The following is an 18203-nucleotide window of genomic DNA, read 5'->3' on the forward strand; positions in this document are numbered from 1 at the left end:
TCCTCCTCAAGAATAGCTGTGCTGCTTCGGTGCTGGGAAAAACGAAACGCTCTGAACCGATTCAACGGCATTGGCTTCCTCTCTCTGCACAACTCTGAGGCTAAGCCTCAGGGTGAAACTCCAGAACCGAGAGCCCAGCCATTTATGAAGATGTGGGACCGGCGATCTGGAGATGCTCGACGGCCTTTTCTTTATTTTCTTCATGGGCGACACGCCCCTTTAGCCCGGACTGGGCAGATGCCTTGAATTCTTTCTGGACTCATTCCCTCAGCACTGGGAAAGCGACAGAAAAAAAAGGGCGCGCACCCTTTGCCCAAGCTCGCAGCCGCGCGACCTGGGCCTCGGCTGCGCTCCACCGACGAAGCGACCTGTGTAAGCTTGCCACTTTTGCTCCTCCCCTCCTGCTTTGCTTCGCCTCGTCGCAGTAGCGGCGGCGGCGGCGTTCTCGGGATGTGGCTGCGCGTGGCAGGGTCATAGCTCATCGCTGCTGTCGGAGCTGCTTGTCGCCGGCGTCGGGAGAGATTTACGGGCCGGCTGCTGCTAAGCCACGCTCGAGTAACCGAGCCGCCGTAACCGCGCGGGAGGGACGTCACTCCCTCTCGCTACGAGAGCACACGGCAGCGCCTGAGCCTTCCCGCCTCGGCGCCCTGCCATCGCTCGCGCCGGAAGGGGGGACTGGGCGAGGTCTTGCGTTTCGCGGGAGGAGAAGCAGAGGCACGGCGCGCCTCACCTTGGGCGGATTCCTCGGCCAGATTCCCACCGCCTCGGGCCGCTGTTTCTCCCGCCTGGAGAAGCGAGCGGGCCAGGTTCGCCCCGATGCAGGACCTGAGCATGGAGCAGGCTCCGGGAGGGCGGGAGGCTGCCTATGCGCGGCGGTGCTGCTAGGCTCAGAAGCGAGCTGCCTGGCGGCCCCTGAGCAATGATATCTCGCAACGGGTAGCCGGAGGAGACCGCGAGAAAGACGAGCGAGCGAGCGGGAGCAAACGCAAGCCAGCAAGCCGCGGAGGCATCGCGCCCAGGGAGGTGGAGACCGAGCAACATGCCAGTTCGCAGAGGTCACGTGGCTCCACAAAACACCTTTTTGGGGACCATCATCCGGAAATTCGAAGGGCAAAGTAAGTTCACGCCCTCGGAATGTTTCCCTGGGTCGGAGGAGGGTTGTCGCCGCGTGCAGGTGCTCGTGGCGTCGAGGAAGGAAGGGACCGAGGGCAAGCTTAGCCTAAAGCGATCGGGCTTGGCAGGGGCTGCTGCCGGCATCCCTGTGTGGCCAAGCCTTGTCCAAGAGGGCGGCCGTGGTAGCTTTCCTTCCCATCCTAGGGCCGCTTGCCTTGAGTCGGTGCTAGCAGATTCTTCTCTTTCCTTCCTCGGAGCAAACGGGCACGACAAAGCGCAGATGCGTTTCTGCATGTTCCCGAGCTAGGCTGGGGCTTTGGATGGCCTAAAGTCCTGGAAGTGCCGCCAGAAAGTTGTGTGCTGTTTTCTGCTTTGAGCTGCAACCTTGACCTTTCGTTGCCAGAAGATTCTTGTTAGACATTACTTTGTGAAAAAGTTTCTTGCAGGCCCTTTCTAAAGGCATTCCCAGGAGGGTTGCTGACTAGGATGGATTTGTTTTTTTCTGGGTGAGCTGTAAGATCTTTTTAGCCTGGCAGATTTGATGGTTGCTCAAGGCATCAAGAGCCCTGTGGGATTGTGAAGACTTAAAATTTTACCATAGGAAAAACTTTTGTGAGCTGCCATAATTAAAACTGTTGTAAGACTCTTGATCGTTTGTACTGAAATAAATGATTAGTACAGGACCCTTCAGAAAGTTGTCTAACAATCGGTGTCAAGTATGGTGGCTTGCATGAACTTTCATTTTAAGCATTTCAAAAATGTTTGTTCTGAAAATAGGGTTAAGGTTGCAAGTAATGCTAATGCAATTCTGTAAATAAGTGTTTCTGTATTCACAAAGGTTTACTCTTAGATAAGTGTGCACAGGATTACAGATTTAGTATTTTGGTTACTGTCACCTGATCCGGCCCAATTCCCTGAAAACCACAAAGTAGAAAAGCATCATAGAATCATAAGGTTTGGAAGGGACCTTGGAGGTCTCCTAGTCTAACCCCCAAACCCCCATTGCATTATCTTCATATGCAATGCAATGAGATAATAAATTCTAGATACGTTGAAAATAGCCTAATAAGAACATAGGTCCATTGGTAACAATTCTATATAAATAGATGCTATCGTTATCAATGTAACAGATTCCTAGCCCTGTAAAAGTCAGATCCTGCAACTTTTCTGGATGGAAGGAACCTACTAAAGTTAGTGGACTTAATTATCTCTCCATAAGGATGTACATCACAAGGCCATTGAGTGACATAAGTTATGGCTGCTGCAAAGAGAACTTGTCAGTAATCAGGAACTTTTCTCTGGAAGATGAAATGCATGAAAAATATTTCAAAGAATGTGAATGGGGTTGAGAAAAATCAAGATAAAATAAAACAGATGCACCCTGCCTTGCAGACTTTCCACTGTGTCTCCAAGTGTAAATATGTTTAACCTTTGGATAGCTCATGTACACTTCTGCCATGTGATAGCTCTGAAGAAGCTTGGAAGAGAAGTGAGGCAAATATCTTGTGCCTTGATCCTTAATGTTATGACAGATGTGGCTTCAAGGTTGTGCCTGTCATTGAAAACAACAAGCTCAGCAAAAATGAGCAGGCAGTGCAGCTTCTGTAGAGACAATACTTGGGTGAGTGTTTCAAGTAAAATGCTCTCTACAGCACATTAATATATTTAGGTTGTAAATTAATAATTGAGGCTATAATTTACTCCCTCCCCCTCTCCTCCAGTCATCTAAAACCATATGGTTCTGCAATTCTATTGGAATACTTCTGCACATGAAACTGAAAATCAGTCCAGAATCTTGCTTTATATAGTCATGATTAGATGTGTTGTACAATTAAATTCTTTAACTTAGATTTTGTGAAAACAAGAATCCCACAATCGTGTTTAGAGCATCATTTGACATGGCAGTCAAGAACCTTAAAATCAACCTGCTCTTGCAGAAGAGTGCTGGAGTGCCTCAGGTAGCCCCCCTCCCCCAAATTTGTTTTCCTTCTTACTGTACCTTGCCCTAGATTAACCTCTGTTCTCAGATTTCTCTCTGTTTAGCACCTTATGTAGGCCAAATACAAAAAGGGTTGGTAAATACTCATGTCCCCACTCCTGTGCCAAGTAAGCTTCATATCCAAAACACCTACATTGCATGTAAAGGTCTCTATTCCATCTGTGGCATCTCCTGTTAAAATGACCAGATAGTAGGTGATAGGAAATAGCTATGCTAAAGACCTTAGAACATAAATGTACAACATTTTTTGCCAAGGGCTAGATATGTGCCAGGAGGTGGATTCCAAAAATTAGGCAGGGGTATGAAAAAGAATGGGGATGCGGTGGCGCTGCGGGTTAAACTGCTGAGCTGCTGAGCTTGCCGATCGGAAGGTCGGCGGTTCGAATCCACGTGACGGGGTGAGCTCCCGTTGCTAGTCCCAGCTCCTGCCAACCTAGCAATTCGAAAACATGCAAATGTGAGTAGATTAATAGGTACCGCTTTGGCAGGCATGTAACAGCGTTCCGTGTAGTCATGCCAGCCACATGACCACGGAAGTGTCTACGAAAAACGCCGGCTCTTCGGCTTTGAAACGGAGATGAGCACCGCCCCCTAGAGTCGGACACGACTGGACTTAATGTCAAGGGAAACCTTTACCTTTACTATGAAAAAGAAGCAAGTGGGGCTCAGAGGGCATTTTTATTTCATTTCACCACAGTTAAATAAAGGCAGTATGATTTTGCTGTACTGTATCATCATTTTCCCCTTTTGTACATTAAGGATTATAATGCTGCAGTGTCGTTTGGAGGGGCTCAAGTTATATATGCCCTGGAGAGATCTTGGGTTAGATGGCCAATAGTCCTACCAATATAAGTGATCTTTTTATGAGCAGACTCCTGTTTTTGAGAAGCTTTTGTAAATAGGGTATCTGTAGCCTTCTTCATTCTAGTAGGTCTTCTGCAAATAGGTAGCAAAATGAATGTCTACGGTGATGGTGGGAAAGCTAGTTTTTATCTATTAGAAATGTTTGCAGAATTATTTGCAAGACCAGTGATATTATCTTAACTTTCCTGTTTTTTTTTCCAATCAAAAAGCCTATTACAAAGCTTTCATTAGAGCTCAGGACCTCAGAAATGAGACCTCTTTCATGAGCTTGGACAAGCAGTCTCAGCAGAAAGGAAAAGCCTTTTCAATAGAACAACAGTAAGCCAGTATTAAGCTTTTCACCCAAACTAAGCTTTGCAAAGCAGCTTCCTAGAATGGATTTCCCTCTCCCAGAGAGTCAGCTGATTTTGAGTTTTAATTCTTCTACACTCCACTGAATTGTTTTTAAAGAGCTTTGGTATACCAGGGTGGCATCAAACCTCTACTGAAACTCACCATAGTAGAAATTAGATGCAGAAACAACTCTTCTTTACACTGACCTGAGACTTTCGACATATAAGATTCTTTAAAAATGCATTGCTGTTTTATTGCAGATAAAAAATTCATCATTGCTAATGCCAGAGTGCAGAATTGTGCTATCATCTACTGCAATGATGGCTTCTGTGAGATGACGGGGTTCTCCCGACCAGATGTCATGCAAAAACCCTGCACCTGTGACTTTCTTCATGGACCAGAAACCAAAAGGCACCACATTGCCCAAATTGCCCAGGCATTGCTTGGATCAGAGGAGAGGAAAGTGGATGTTACCTATTATCATAAAGATGGTAAAGTAGTCTCAATTTTTGCATTTGTTTCAAAACAAGTTTTGAAAGCCAGCTTCTAATGATGGTTAAGATGCTCATTGCCTTCAAATGTATAAGAAATGTATGGTGCTTCTTTCCTGGACATCTTGAACACATCTTTTATTGATGTATTAAAAAAATGCTAACCTGCTCATTCTAGGAAATTGGGATAGGACACAAGGGACTGTTATCCTAGTCACATAGTAGAGGAACAGCAGCTTCCACACCAGCAATCCAGTTTACTTTCATTTAGAAACAGTTCTGGATTGGTGTATAAGCAGGTTTCCGTTTGCATATTGTTAAAGTGATGTGAATTACTCTCTTCATGTGGGATGTTCCAAAGAGACCATGCTTGTGGCTTAAGTTTTCAATTTAGTAAAAGGAAGGAAGGAAGGAAGGGAGGGAGGGAGGGAGGAAGGAAGGAAGGAAGGAAGGAAGGAAGGAAGGAAGGAAGGAAGGAAGGAAGGAAGGAAGGAAGGAAGGATGGATTCCAGTTCTGGGAAAATTCAGTTGTATGTCTGTGATTGTGATTGTTCTTCAAGTTTAAAAATCAAGTACTATATGTAAGAACACATGCTGAATATGCACATTTTACTATTTCCAGTGATGTCTAATTCCTCCTTATATTTTTATTATTTCTCATTGAATTCATTCATAGAATTTGTCAACCTTCTCTCCATTTTCTACATTCTCTCTCACAGTTAGGACTGTGAGTGAACTGTTCCAAATCAGTGTTGAAATACAGCATTATATGTACTTACAAATAATATGTTAATGGATATATGCATGTGTAAGGAGAGATTTCACACTTTCTCATTATAAATTTACCAGTGAACATTCTTAAAATTTGGGCTGTTTAGTGCTTTGGATTTTATTTCAAAAATGTGCTTTGGAGCAGGTGGCAGACTACCCTCTCCCACTGTTCCCAGAAAAAGAAGTAATTTGAAGAGTTTGAGATAGGTGCTATGTTCATACCCCTGTATGGTCTAAAGTATCTTTTTGGAATAAAATCCAAAGCATTGCACAGGTCTTTGGAGAATCTGAGCACAGTTAAGAATGTGCCCGAATGTGCCCAATTACTGAATCAGAATTTAAATACTGGACTGATAATAAAAATCCAACCACATTATATATGAACTGTTATTCTTCAGGAACTTTTATCCCTTGCATACATATGTAAATCTCAACTGCATTAAGGACTGACAAATACTTACACTGTGGACTGTGTTGATCTATATTAATTGCTGCTTAACATCATGGAATAAAAAAACTATGTGGCCATATGTTTAAAATAATGGTGCATTTGATTTGATTGAATAAGATGCTTACTGCTATACAGTATGCTTATGTTTAAACAATAATCTGAGTATATTGTTTCAAACACTGAGTAATAATTTTGGGGAGGTTTTTAAAAAATCTACTTGTTTCAGACAGGTAGGTCAGATATTTTTAAAGCTTTAACTGATTAAAATTTGCACAATGAATCATTGCTTTTAGTAGGAATCATATAATATGCATTTGGTTATAAACTTAAGATGCACATTCATTTGTCAAAATGCATCCAGATAAGGGAATGACAATACTCATTATTTCTGAAGGCTTCGTTTATTTTATTTTATGATCATTCAGCTGGAGTCATACATAATTATGTTATTCTCTATTTTTGTTTGCACTGTATATCTATTTGAAGGACAAATGCAAAGCAGTGTGATATATTCAGATCTTGAGCTTTAATTAAGCTTTGGAGACCCACCAGTGTGCTGTTTACATTCATTTGAGAATTGTTACAATAGAAAGGGACCATAAAGTGACAATTGCACTTTAAAGAAGCTGTGACTCCTGTGACTCTTCAATGCTTATGGTGACATTGGTGGACTGGCATTGGTGAAGGATTCCTTTTGCTGATAAATGTAATTCCTGAAAACAAAACAAACAAAAATTTTGAAAAGCTTGAATAAACAGATGATATATTTCCTTGAAAAATTTCTCCAAGTCAGAAGAAAGTATGTCTATTGATGCAAACCTGGTTGTGAATACCAATATAAATATCAGGATATTTATGTTCTCAATTCTGTCAAACTTCTGTAGTGCCCTTCTTTTAGGGTCCTTATGGTAGCTAGTAATTATTTTCTCAGTACCCTTCCTGCTGCAGCTTCTGCAGATGGGACAGGTCAAAATGAGCTAGACAGTGGAAGCAGCATCATAATGCAAGCCCCACCTCTTTTGTACATGCATCAATCTCACATGTGTGTACAAAAGGGGTAGGCCCAGCATCGAGGTGCTGCAACTATCATCTTGCTGGCTTTGATTCCTCCCTGAAGACACCACTGTCTTCCTGATAGAACATACTGTAGATTAAGATGTTGGCCCCATCTGAGCAATAGAGAATCACCACCATTTTATGTGTTCCATTGTATTCAGAAATAGTTCATCTATTCAATGGGATCTAATCTCTAGGACTTCAGCTTTAGATTAGTATAATAATAGTTCTTTCAGTAATAGACAATGTAGGTATCTCACAAAGATTCCTAGCACTGTCACCATATTGCAGTTCTCAGTATCTCCTGAAGAAACTCCATGTGGTGGATTTCGGCGCTGCTGCTGATTCTCAGGAAAGAGGGAGCGCATTCCAAGAAGATAAGAGGACTCACAGTCCAGACAGCGTTGGTGGGAAAGTAAAGAAATTCAGAGTGGCCCTGCCCTAGAGTCTCCCTGGTTATTTCCCCTTAGGTTCATTAGGGTAGCTTTAGTTTGGCAAGATTCTTTCTGTACGATGAGAGCAAATAAAGAACTGGAGTTTGGAGTACACTGACTCGTCGTCGTTCTTGGGCTGGCCCTGACATTCCAGCTTTTAAACTTATATAAAAGACCAGACAGCCACTAGATTATGGTGAAGAGATTCAGAAAACCGTAACATTTTGCTGCCTTCTAGTAGTCATCTGGTTTTTTGCAGCCTAGTAACTCTGGTAAAACCAAATAGGCCTCTAGTGCAGATACTATTTTTATGATTGGCACAAAATTATTTAGAAAGCTTTATGACTGAATGGGGAAAGCAAACCAATGAATTCTTGGATGTTTTTATTGTGCAACATGAATTTGTCTTTTTAGTGTGTCTAAAGAATCCTAGTTTTTTGTATACTGTGTCAGACTGGCTACGTCTAAATGGAATATAAAACTTGGATAGCTTCAGCCTGGGTTAGGCTTTCGTGGGTCCATGTGTTATGTGAATCCAGGCTGTTGTTTAACTTCAGCCACTAACCATGGAAATGACAAGACCCACAGATTGACAGTTAATGGGAAACTTATGAAAACTGAAGGTGGCAAACCTGTTGCATTAATGGTGGGTTGAGTGGAGTATGCTGGATAAGCAAGTTCCTCATATACAAACTACTCATGGAATAAGGACATGGGGAACTCAAAGCAGGTATGAGCGTCTGGTATGGAAGTGGTTAAAAGAAATACTGATGTGGAAATTTTAAAAAAAGTCTTGGGCTTTACAGGATCTGTTTATTGACCTTTAAAATGTATTAGAAATTGTGTGCAGGACCTTCAAAGGTTGTAATCACCCTTTTATGATTACATAGGTACATGCACAAACCATTCCTTGCAACTGATTATGAGCTCATTGGGTTAAAGCAAATGCATGTCAGTTTATTTGACCCTGAAAAGGAGATATTATGTAATCTTTTATTTCTCTGTTCTTAGGATAGTAACTGATACGTAACATCTGCTTATGTCTAGTGAGAAACAAGTTCCTTTGCATTAAATGTAGCAGAAATGAAGTAGTGCGGTTCCCTCAGTCCCTTGTCATTGGCCATATTGGTTAGGGAAGTTGGAAGCTGGAGTTTAACAACATTTGGAGATCTACTTGGAGATAATCCTACATTCTTTCTGACTTGGAGACTATCCTATTCAAACTAGAGAGGGAGGGTTGAAATATAGAAGTATATGTGAATCTTATATCGAATTGCATCAAAATAAAATGGTCTCCAAAGTTGCTAAACCAGCAAGTACAGATAGTTCTCACCTAACAACCACAATAGGGACTGGAAAATTGGTTGTTAAGTGGTGCAGTCATTAAGTGAGTCACCATGTGACCAGGCCCAATTTTATGACCATTGTTATGATGGTTGTTAAGTGAATCACCACAGTCATTAAGTGAATCCAGCTTCTCCAGTGGGCTTTTATTTATTTATTTATTTATTTATCAATCAATCATATTTTTATTACCGCCCACCTCCCCCACTTGGGGGACCCTGGGCAGTTCACAATAAAACATCTTTTTTGCCAGGAAAAGATCGCGAATTGTGATCACGTGACCGCAGGATGCTGCAACTAGTCATAAATGTGAGCTGGCTGCCAAGAGCCTGAATTACGATCACATGACCACAGGGGCGGTGTGATGATTTTCAATGTTTATAAGTGTGAGTACAGGTTGTAAAGCACGTTTTCTGAGGCCATCAGAACTTCAGGCCATCGTTAAATGAATGGTTGTTAAGCGAGGACTACCTGTATTTAAATTCTGAGTAACAGAACACATGGTATTCCTTCACATAAGCTTCATAGCATCCTTTACACGATCTTTTTATTTTTTAAAACTGATCTGATTAGGTATCTTTGGAGGTAAAATAGTATTTGTGTAGCACATCAATATTTTTGTTTTAATAAAGTTATTTGCCATGGAAATATCTGACAGCACTTCCTCTGCAGACTTCATTTTGACATTTAAATCATTATTGCATAAATCACTCTTGACAGCTGTAAAATATTGCTTGAGGTGATAAAGCTGTAAAGCTTTGACATAAAAGCTATAATTGCAGAAGGACTGAGGATGGGATGGCATATTCAATTGAGGGATATTGCACTCTGTTGATCCTTTTTGTGTAATAGGTATACAGCAAGGCTATCAAACTAGGAAGCACCTAAGAACAACTATGTCCTGTGAAGTCTGATTATTGACAGGAGGGTGAACTTGTATAATGCTGCCGTGTCACTGGAGAAATGGGCAGAGAAGTGCAAGGGCAGGAGGTGGTCACAGATAAAATGACAGCTGGAAATCATGACTCCAGAGAGTTCTTTTTGTTATTCCAAAGAGAAATAGTATTACTTATGACTGATTTGTGAACATGCTGGAGTTGAACTGATAAATAAACAGATTTTCCAACCCATAGTTTTAAGGGCAGATAAATTAATTTATGCACTCAGTTAAACAATACGTAGCTTTTGTTATTACCATTTCCACAACCTGCAGTGAAACATTTGTCTGATACAGCCTTGCTATCACCCTGTGAGGTAAGTCATTAATAAGGTTTTATCAATGGATATTAGACATGACAACTTAAGACTTTGTGATGAAAACAGTAAATAAAGACTGAAGAAGTTAGTGAATCTTACTGAATCAAACTGTTGGTCTATCTTGCTTGATATTATCTGCTCAGACTGTAACCAGCTGTCCAGGGTTTCACATAGAAGTTTCTTACATCTCTATCTGAAGATCCAAGAAATTCACCCTTGGAAAATATGTGTCACCAAGCGGTGCTAGGCTAGATGAACAAGCAGATGGCTAAATAATCATCTGTAGGTGTAATGGCCGCATAGGGAATGGTCAGATAACAGAGGGCCTAGCCCACAGCTGCATAATGGGCAGAGAAAGAGGCTCATAAGGGACCCTCCCTAACTTCTTAGGCTGTAAAGGAGATGGCGGGAGATTTGTACTTTCAGACTTGCAAGATTCTGTCAATGTAGCCTTACAATAAAGTAGAATTACTTAATCTGGTTGTGTTTCCTGTCTGGTCTACTTGGCACCTTTGACTCCACATGATGAATTTCAGTAGGGGTAGTCCAAGGTATTCTATTGCCTGAAGTGGAAAAGCCTCCTAAAATCAAGGTGAAACATTTGTAAATCCAGCTAAGTCATGTTGGCACTTGAGACAGAAAGTCATACTGATAGTTTTCTTCCTTTCTCCAACCATAGCAACGGTGATCAAATAACCAACAACTTGTTGCTCTATATCTTTTTAAAATTGGTGCTGTAAAAATCTGGATGGCCACTAGATGGCAACAAGTTAAAAATGTTTTTACTGTCTTCTAGGGGCATCTATAGGGACGCGGTGGCGCTGCGGGTTAAACCGCTGAGCTGCTGAGCTTGCCGATCGGAAGGTCGGCGGTTCGAATCCTCATGACGGGGTGAACTCCCGTTGCTAGTCCCAGCTCCTGCCAATCTAGCAGTTCGAAAACATGCAAATGTGAGTAGATTAATAGGTACCGGTATTTGGCGGGCAGGTAAGGGCGTTCCGTGCAGTCATGCCAGCCACATGACCGCGGAAGTGTCTACAGACAAACGCCGGCTCTTCGGCTTTGAAACGGAGATGAGCACCGCCCCCTAGAGTCGGACACGACTGGACTTCATGTCAAGGGAAACCTTTACCTTTGCCTTTAGGGGCATCTAGATTTTTGCAACCTGTTTGTTTGCTTGCTTCTTTTCTTGGATTTAATAGGCTGCTAACTACCAAAGTCTCTCAAACAATTTGCCATTTAAAAGGTATATTGACAGTTTGCAATAAAAAAGCCCAGTCCTTTCACAGCACCCAAAATTTGCTGCTCGAGGATGCTGGTTTTTAAGTTTTTACTTTTTAAAGTTATCTGCTGCTATGAAGTTGAAAAACTAGCTTTGGATGCCTACAGCATCACTGCCATACAGTAGGACACGAGACTGAATTTTTCATAGAGCATAGCCTGATAATGTGATTTGAGTATTTCTGATCTAAAATGGAGACTGACAGGTTCACCAATTTTTTATTGGTTCATGATCTGAAAACAGTCAGTGTTTCTGGGCACTGCACACACTTGGCTTCCTACAGAGAACATGGGCATGTCCCAAGGACAAATTTGGCTCCCTTTTCTTGCAGTATTCCTGTACTCCTGACGTGTGTATTATAGGTTTGGGTAGACTTTAGGTTCTGCTTTGTTTTTTGCTGGAATTCTGAAATCCACCAGCCCATGCTGTAGGTATAACATGGTCATGGGTGGGAAAAAGCAAAATCAAAGGTGAGTGCCACAGTTGTTATAAAACAGTCATACAAATGTTCTAAAGCAAAACTTCAGGCCATCAAAACACAGGACTCTGGCTGGCATATGATCCCCGAGTTCCTTTTTGAAGCTCTCAGGGCCCCTTCTTCTGGGATTACTGAAAATGGTGGCCTAATATCTTTCCATTTGGGATGGGAAACTCATGAAAACTGGAGTGCTACCCTTAACTGTAAGCCTATCATGATTAAAGGAAGGAAGAAAGTTCCTCAAGCCCAGCCCTCCCTACAAAGGCTGTGGGACCACCCACTGCATGGTTTTCAGTTCCCCAAATATTAGTGAGGTCTTGGTCACTAAAAGGTTGTTCACCACAGTGCTAAGATATTTTAAAAGGTGTCCTGTAATGGAAACCAGAATTCCTCACAATGCCCTCAAAATGTTGTTTAACAATTATAATTACAAGAATTCCTCTCTCGTGATATAGCAACCTTAACCAATTACAGGTGGAACCCGGTGTTTTCATTCCTGCCTGTCACATTTATTTTGTTTTTAGTATTTGGTGCAGGTTGTATCAGTCAAGCTCTTTGCGGAAGTTAACAGTCTGTAACAAATCTCCATCTCAAAACCCACTGAAGTAATGACAAAGTATGAGTCATCAGGGTGAAAGTTATCAACTGCTATTGTCTGCTATCTCATTAAAAATTATGCTGCAATTCACACATGTACACACACACACAGACACACACAATCTTTTTAAGCACACCTTTTGTTAGTAGCTCAGTTAACCCTACTGCAGGGCTTCAGTATGAGGATCCTTGGAATGTTACCTGAAAACTCTGGTTCTTTCAAACAATGCATCTGTTAACTTGAATATAGTCATACCATTACACCTGGACTTATACCTCCTTATGACTTCAGTTCTCATAAGAAGATACAATTGGAGGTTTCTTTGTTGGTACAGCTGCCTCAAAATGAACAGCAGATAACCCATAGCATATTTTTCCTATGCATTTCAAAATGGAGGGAGAAGTCATTGACTTTACTGTTAGCATCTGTAGTTAGTGGATAGTTGGATAGTTAGTTCCATGTGGAACTATCCAGTCAACAATTCAGACGACTCTAAATGAGTGTTCTGTGACTTGTCTCTTCTAAGCTGAAATGTGGAACAAGTATTTTCCTCTATGTGAGGTGTAGTTGCTGAACTATAGCTCCTAGCTATAGCTCCTCCAGTCAGCATGGCCAATGTTGGAGGATATTGGGAGTTACAGTTCAGCAAGATCTAGAAGGTTTCCTCATCTAGCTTGTACTTCTGTTCTCGCTTGGACTATGGTAATCACATAGCAAAGTGTAACCTTTATAAGTAGACATCAACTAGAAGTGAAAATATTTCCTACCAGGGAAATAAACAAATACTGGGAAAAGTTTTCCCAGCAAACATAGAACATTTTTCGATCTTAGTTCCTCAGGACTTGGAAGGTTAAAACTATAATTTGCTGAGCATAGAGACTGAATACCCACCAAAAATGTGTAACTGCACCTAAGTCCTGTGTCTGTGCAGAGCATAGGTGAGTGGCCTACAGCCTGCATTCAGATCCCTGCCTTTCACATGCATTCTGCAGAACCTACTACAGTGGGCAGGGGTGATACTTCAGGCCATTTTGAGGTTGGAGGGGTCCCTTTAAAAAAACAAAAACAAACCCATCAAAATCTGATTTTCCCTAATTTGGGTGGTTTACAGAATGAGATTGGTAGGACACAAAGCAAATTTGGTTTTCTGGTCTAAAATGTCTCCAAGTCTTACCCAATGGATTGTCCTAAAGAAATGCTTCAGAATTCTGGATTTGGCTTCTATCACCATTACCCCTGCTTTGTATCTGGAATTCCATAAGACATTTTATCCTAAGACATTGCCGAAGTTTTGTTTGCAACTGCTTCATGGCTCCTGGGGGGAGTCAGTGTTAGAGTTACGATATCTGGCTGTAAATATTCAGACAACTGTTAGATGGCAGCAAAGGGTTAGAGTTTTCTGCACCTCGCATACAGTAGCCCCTCTCACTACATCAGATGTATATTGCCATCTTGCCTTGACCCTTATCAAAAAAAGCTGGCTGCTTTCTTTTTGTCTGACATACTGTGAGATAGTGTGCCGTGAATTAGTATTACTCTGGGAGATAATCACCTTCGCTAGGAGCAAAGTAATATATCTTGTAAGAAACTCGCAATCACGGGACATTTGACAGAGCCCAGCACTTTCATTTTTGCATGTTGATTTTGAATTCCAAGAATAGACCTGAATCCTCTGTTTTTCTCCCCACTCCCCACCCCCACTTTATCTCCCAGTTCACTAAAAAGCTTTTAAATGTCATGAAAATTGTTCTTTTCTGCCCTTGTAAATATCTGCTTTGTTTTTCAACAGTGATTACTAATAGCACTGCGAACCCTACACAGATAAGACACCACCAGTTTCCTTACTGAGAAAATGCAAAATGCAGAATGTATGTGTAATATATAAAGAAAGGAACTGTGGATGGAATATGTTGCATCTATTTCTAATGCTGCTGTCTGACTTTGCTGCAGAACGATTAGAGCTAACACGATTTCAGTTAACTCAATACTCTGTATTATGAGGTCATTATATTTGCAATGAAGCTGACTTTCTTCAGAGGTTAATTGCCAGTGGAGTGACTTTACTTCTCATATTTTCATCAGAGAATGGGAGAAGTTACTATAATATCTTCCCAACTTTACTGCAGGAGATAGTTGCTATTAAGATTCCACCTTGGTGATGTCACCCAGCAAATTTCACACTTTCTTTCTTACATCTGTAACAAGTGCTGAAATTTGACACCGAGGTTCCTTACATCTTAATGTATGAAAGTTTGAGGGCCAGACCTCGTGCTCTGGAGGTGATAAAATTGGCTACTGTTGGCCCACCTGCCAGTTCAGATGTGTTATTGTTAACACATTCTTGTTATTAGTTATGTTTGTTCCTCCATTCTTCATCCGAGCAGCTTACAATACAGTTTACATTTAGTTCCCAAACAACAACATGTCTGATGGTACTTGTTCCTTCCCTCCATCTATGTTGCAATATTCTATGATGCACAAAGGCAATGGTTAAAAAGTCAGACCATAGAACAGCTCTGTGGAAGCTGAAGAAAACTTCTTGTACTGCACCAGCATGGGCCATCTGCTTTGTCCATGATATATATGAATGCCAGTTTGGTCTAGTGGATAAGGTGCTGTCCTAGAAACCAGGAGACCCAGAGTTCTAGTCCGGCCTCAGGCCTGAAAGCCGGCTGGGTGACCTTGGGCCAGTTACTCTCAGCCCAACTCACCTCACAGGGCTGTTGTTGTGGGGAAAATAGGAGGAGGGAGGAGTGTTAGGTATGTTTGCCACCTTGAGTTATTTATAAAAATAATAAAGGCGGGATTTTAAAAAAAATCAAATAAATAAATAAATAAAACATGGGTAAAGGCCAGACACTGAAAATGCCACAGCAATTCAATGAACACACTCCAAGAGCTAGTAGGATGCTCAGTTTGGAAGACAGAACCAATCCCCAAATGGATTGTTTATGCTTGAAAAGAAACCAGTCCGCTTTCCTACCCATCGATCTGTTGGGTCTCTATCTTGGTGCATACATGGCTGCCTTTTATCCTCACAACAACCCAGTGAGGCATAGGTAAGTAGTGGCCCAGATCGCTTTCTGAGTGCATTTGTGTGATACCAAATGAAGTGGTATCTGATATCTGCTGATGCCATCAGATGCTCCTTTATAAAGCAGCCTAACTGCAAACCACCTGGTGTTTTTGTTTTTTTTTAGATGGTTTTGTTTATGAACCTAGTGCCCAATTCTCAGGGCATTGCTTGGGAGCAGGAGCGATCAATGCATTCATAAAGAAGCTAAATTTCACTGCTGTTCCTATTGTGTGATTTTATCCTCTAAGATTCCAGGCTGAGCTAGATTTGAACCCAGGCTTTCTTCCCTACTACAGCCCTCATTTTCTGCTCACCTGCAGCTTGGTACTCACTAGATATTTTGATCACTTTGGAAAAGCACTGCACACTGTAGTCTTTCCCAACTGAAATAAAACTTCCAAATTTCCAAAAGTCTATGAAGTGAGGATATGAAAGCACAGAGGTTTTGGGGGGTATCTGTTTTATGGGGGCAGTATCTACTTTTTTTTTTTTTAGAATATTGTCCAAAGTAGACATTGTGTCCATGCTAGTTTCTCAAATAACATTGGTTCAAGTAGCTGAATCCCACCCCTCCCCACAAGGCAATCCTTGGAGTTGCCCAAGATTCCTTTCTGCCAACCTGCCACAAAATTGAAACTGAATCTACTCACAAATACTGTATATCTCCATCACTCTAAAGGTTTGCCACAAGGATAGAGCTGACCTGAATGAATATGTTTTTTTAAGAAGAAGGGTAGTGAAGCTGGTAATGGAGTTCATGGGGAAATGGCATAGAAAAAGGATTAAATAAGATGTAAGCAACCTAGTGTTCTTCTGATGGTTTGTGCTACAGCATCCACAGTCCCTTGCTGTTAGCCTGCTTATGGGTGTTGACAGGAGTTCAAGTTGAAGATATCTGAGAGACATCAAGTTGCTTATCCTGAATGAAGCACACGCACATCATGCTGCAGACACAGCCTGTGATTGACCCACTCTTGTTATTTGCAGGTACCTGAAAAGTATTTTGTATAGCTTTTAGATTGAACTTAGTCTTTAGAATTACCTTTATTGTTGCTAGCAATAATACCAAATGTTTAAATGTTGTTTATTGTGTTTATATTATGCTCGTGTTCAGCTTATGAGAAGAGATAGGGTAGTGGTTAGGGCAGACCTTTATGGGACATATTCTCTCTGATCACTGCGTGAAACAAAGCAAACTGATTGTCATTATGTTAGTGCCTCTGTCACTTTAGACAAGGAGTATTTCAGTCTCTTTTTTCAAACAAAATCTAATGTAAAGATTATTGATATATATTGAAAATTGCTTCAGATGGAATCCTCCCCTTCTAAACTTATCTGCTATAATGGTTTTGGGTAAAATTACAACAAAATAATAACAGCAGCAGCAATAACAACAGCAGCAACAACAATCCAGGAAAGATAGGAGTAGAAAATGTTTCAGCATGGTGACAATATAATTACACCAAGTCAGTTCTGATTAAGGTTGTATTCCATTGTGGGGCACAGGGAAGCTCTCCAAAACTTTAATTAAATCTTTAAGCTTACTACAAATGATACAATTTTAACATTGCCTAATGCCCAATAAATGTCCTTTCAGAAAAAGTGGTGTTTTGTTGTTGTTGTTTGTTAGTTTGTGGGTATTTGTTTCTATGAGGGTGGATCAGATTAAAAAAAGGTTGGGGGCCTTACAGTGGAGGGAGAAATGGTTTGATTTCTGCTCTGAGAAGATTGTACAGTTGCTGGGCCTTTCAGAAACAAAGTCTTCCCAGAAGGTAGCAACAGCAGTGGTGGGAAACAAGGACTGGGCAGATATTGCATGGATACCCAGGCAAAGGCCCTGGAGGATTAGACAGGACTAGCCTGGATGGAGGCATACTGAAGCTCCTTTATTAGTCTTTCCTGCTGAAGATATTTAATACAAGATGAACAGGTATATTCTTGCCCAAGCAAAGTATTCATTTTCAGAACATTAGTGAGTCACATGCTTGTCCCTTCCATTGAAATACATGATTTAAAAATGTTTAGTTTACCCCTAATGAAAATCATCCTCATCATCCTCATCCTCATCCTCATCCTCCTACTACTACACATAACAGCTTTTATATGCTTATATCAGGCCATTTAAATTTTCTATACATCCTTATGGGTATTCATTTTTCTATTTATAAAACAGATACAATCTTGTCATTCCTGATAGAATACAGTAATAATTTCCCGCCTTGTTTTTTTTAAGCATGTGAATTTTATCAGAGATCTTCTTAAGCAGAGCAGTGGAACAAATCTTACTGAATCGTTTTTCAAATGATTATCCAATAATTACATTGATTGACTTTGCCACTAAAAGCAGGTAAACAATAATTTTTGCTTGGTTTGTAACTTTTTATTCCTTCTATCAGATATATCTAATAAGTCTAATTTTGGTAAGAATCCTATCCTTCATTGGTTATTGCTATCATTTTGTTAAAAACCTCTCTCCAAAATTTTGAGAATTTATTGCATTCCAACCAAAATGAAAATAGACCATGATTCTAAAATACTTCCTTGTCCATTCTCACAAAATTACAGTATTCAGAAAAAGGGCACAAGATGATATTTTATGAATAAGGTTATGTCTAACAAGATTAGACAATTTAATTTTAGAGTAAAAGAACAGATA

General features: G+C 41.0%; 1 protein-coding gene across 1 annotated transcript in view; it reads left to right on the forward strand.

Moving 5' to 3' along the window:
- The first annotated feature begins 591 nt into the window (after positions 1-591).
- The window catches only part of KCNH7 (potassium voltage-gated channel subfamily H member 7), a 325788-nt gene continuing 308176 nt past the window's right edge, over positions 592-18203 (forward strand). Inside the window, exons 1-2 of the mRNA XM_063318289.1 lie at positions 592-1115; positions 4570-4800. Coding sequence (XP_063174359.1) covers positions 1040-1115; positions 4570-4800 — 307 coding nt within the window. The 5' untranslated portion in view covers positions 592-1039. The remainder of the gene's footprint in view (positions 1116-4569; positions 4801-18203) is intronic.

Source organism: Candoia aspera, chromosome 1 (genome assembly GCF_035149785.1).
Source record: "Candoia aspera isolate rCanAsp1 chromosome 1, rCanAsp1.hap2, whole genome shotgun sequence".
In the NCBI taxonomy this organism is placed as follows: Eukaryota; Metazoa; Chordata; class Lepidosauria; order Squamata; family Boidae; genus Candoia; species Candoia aspera.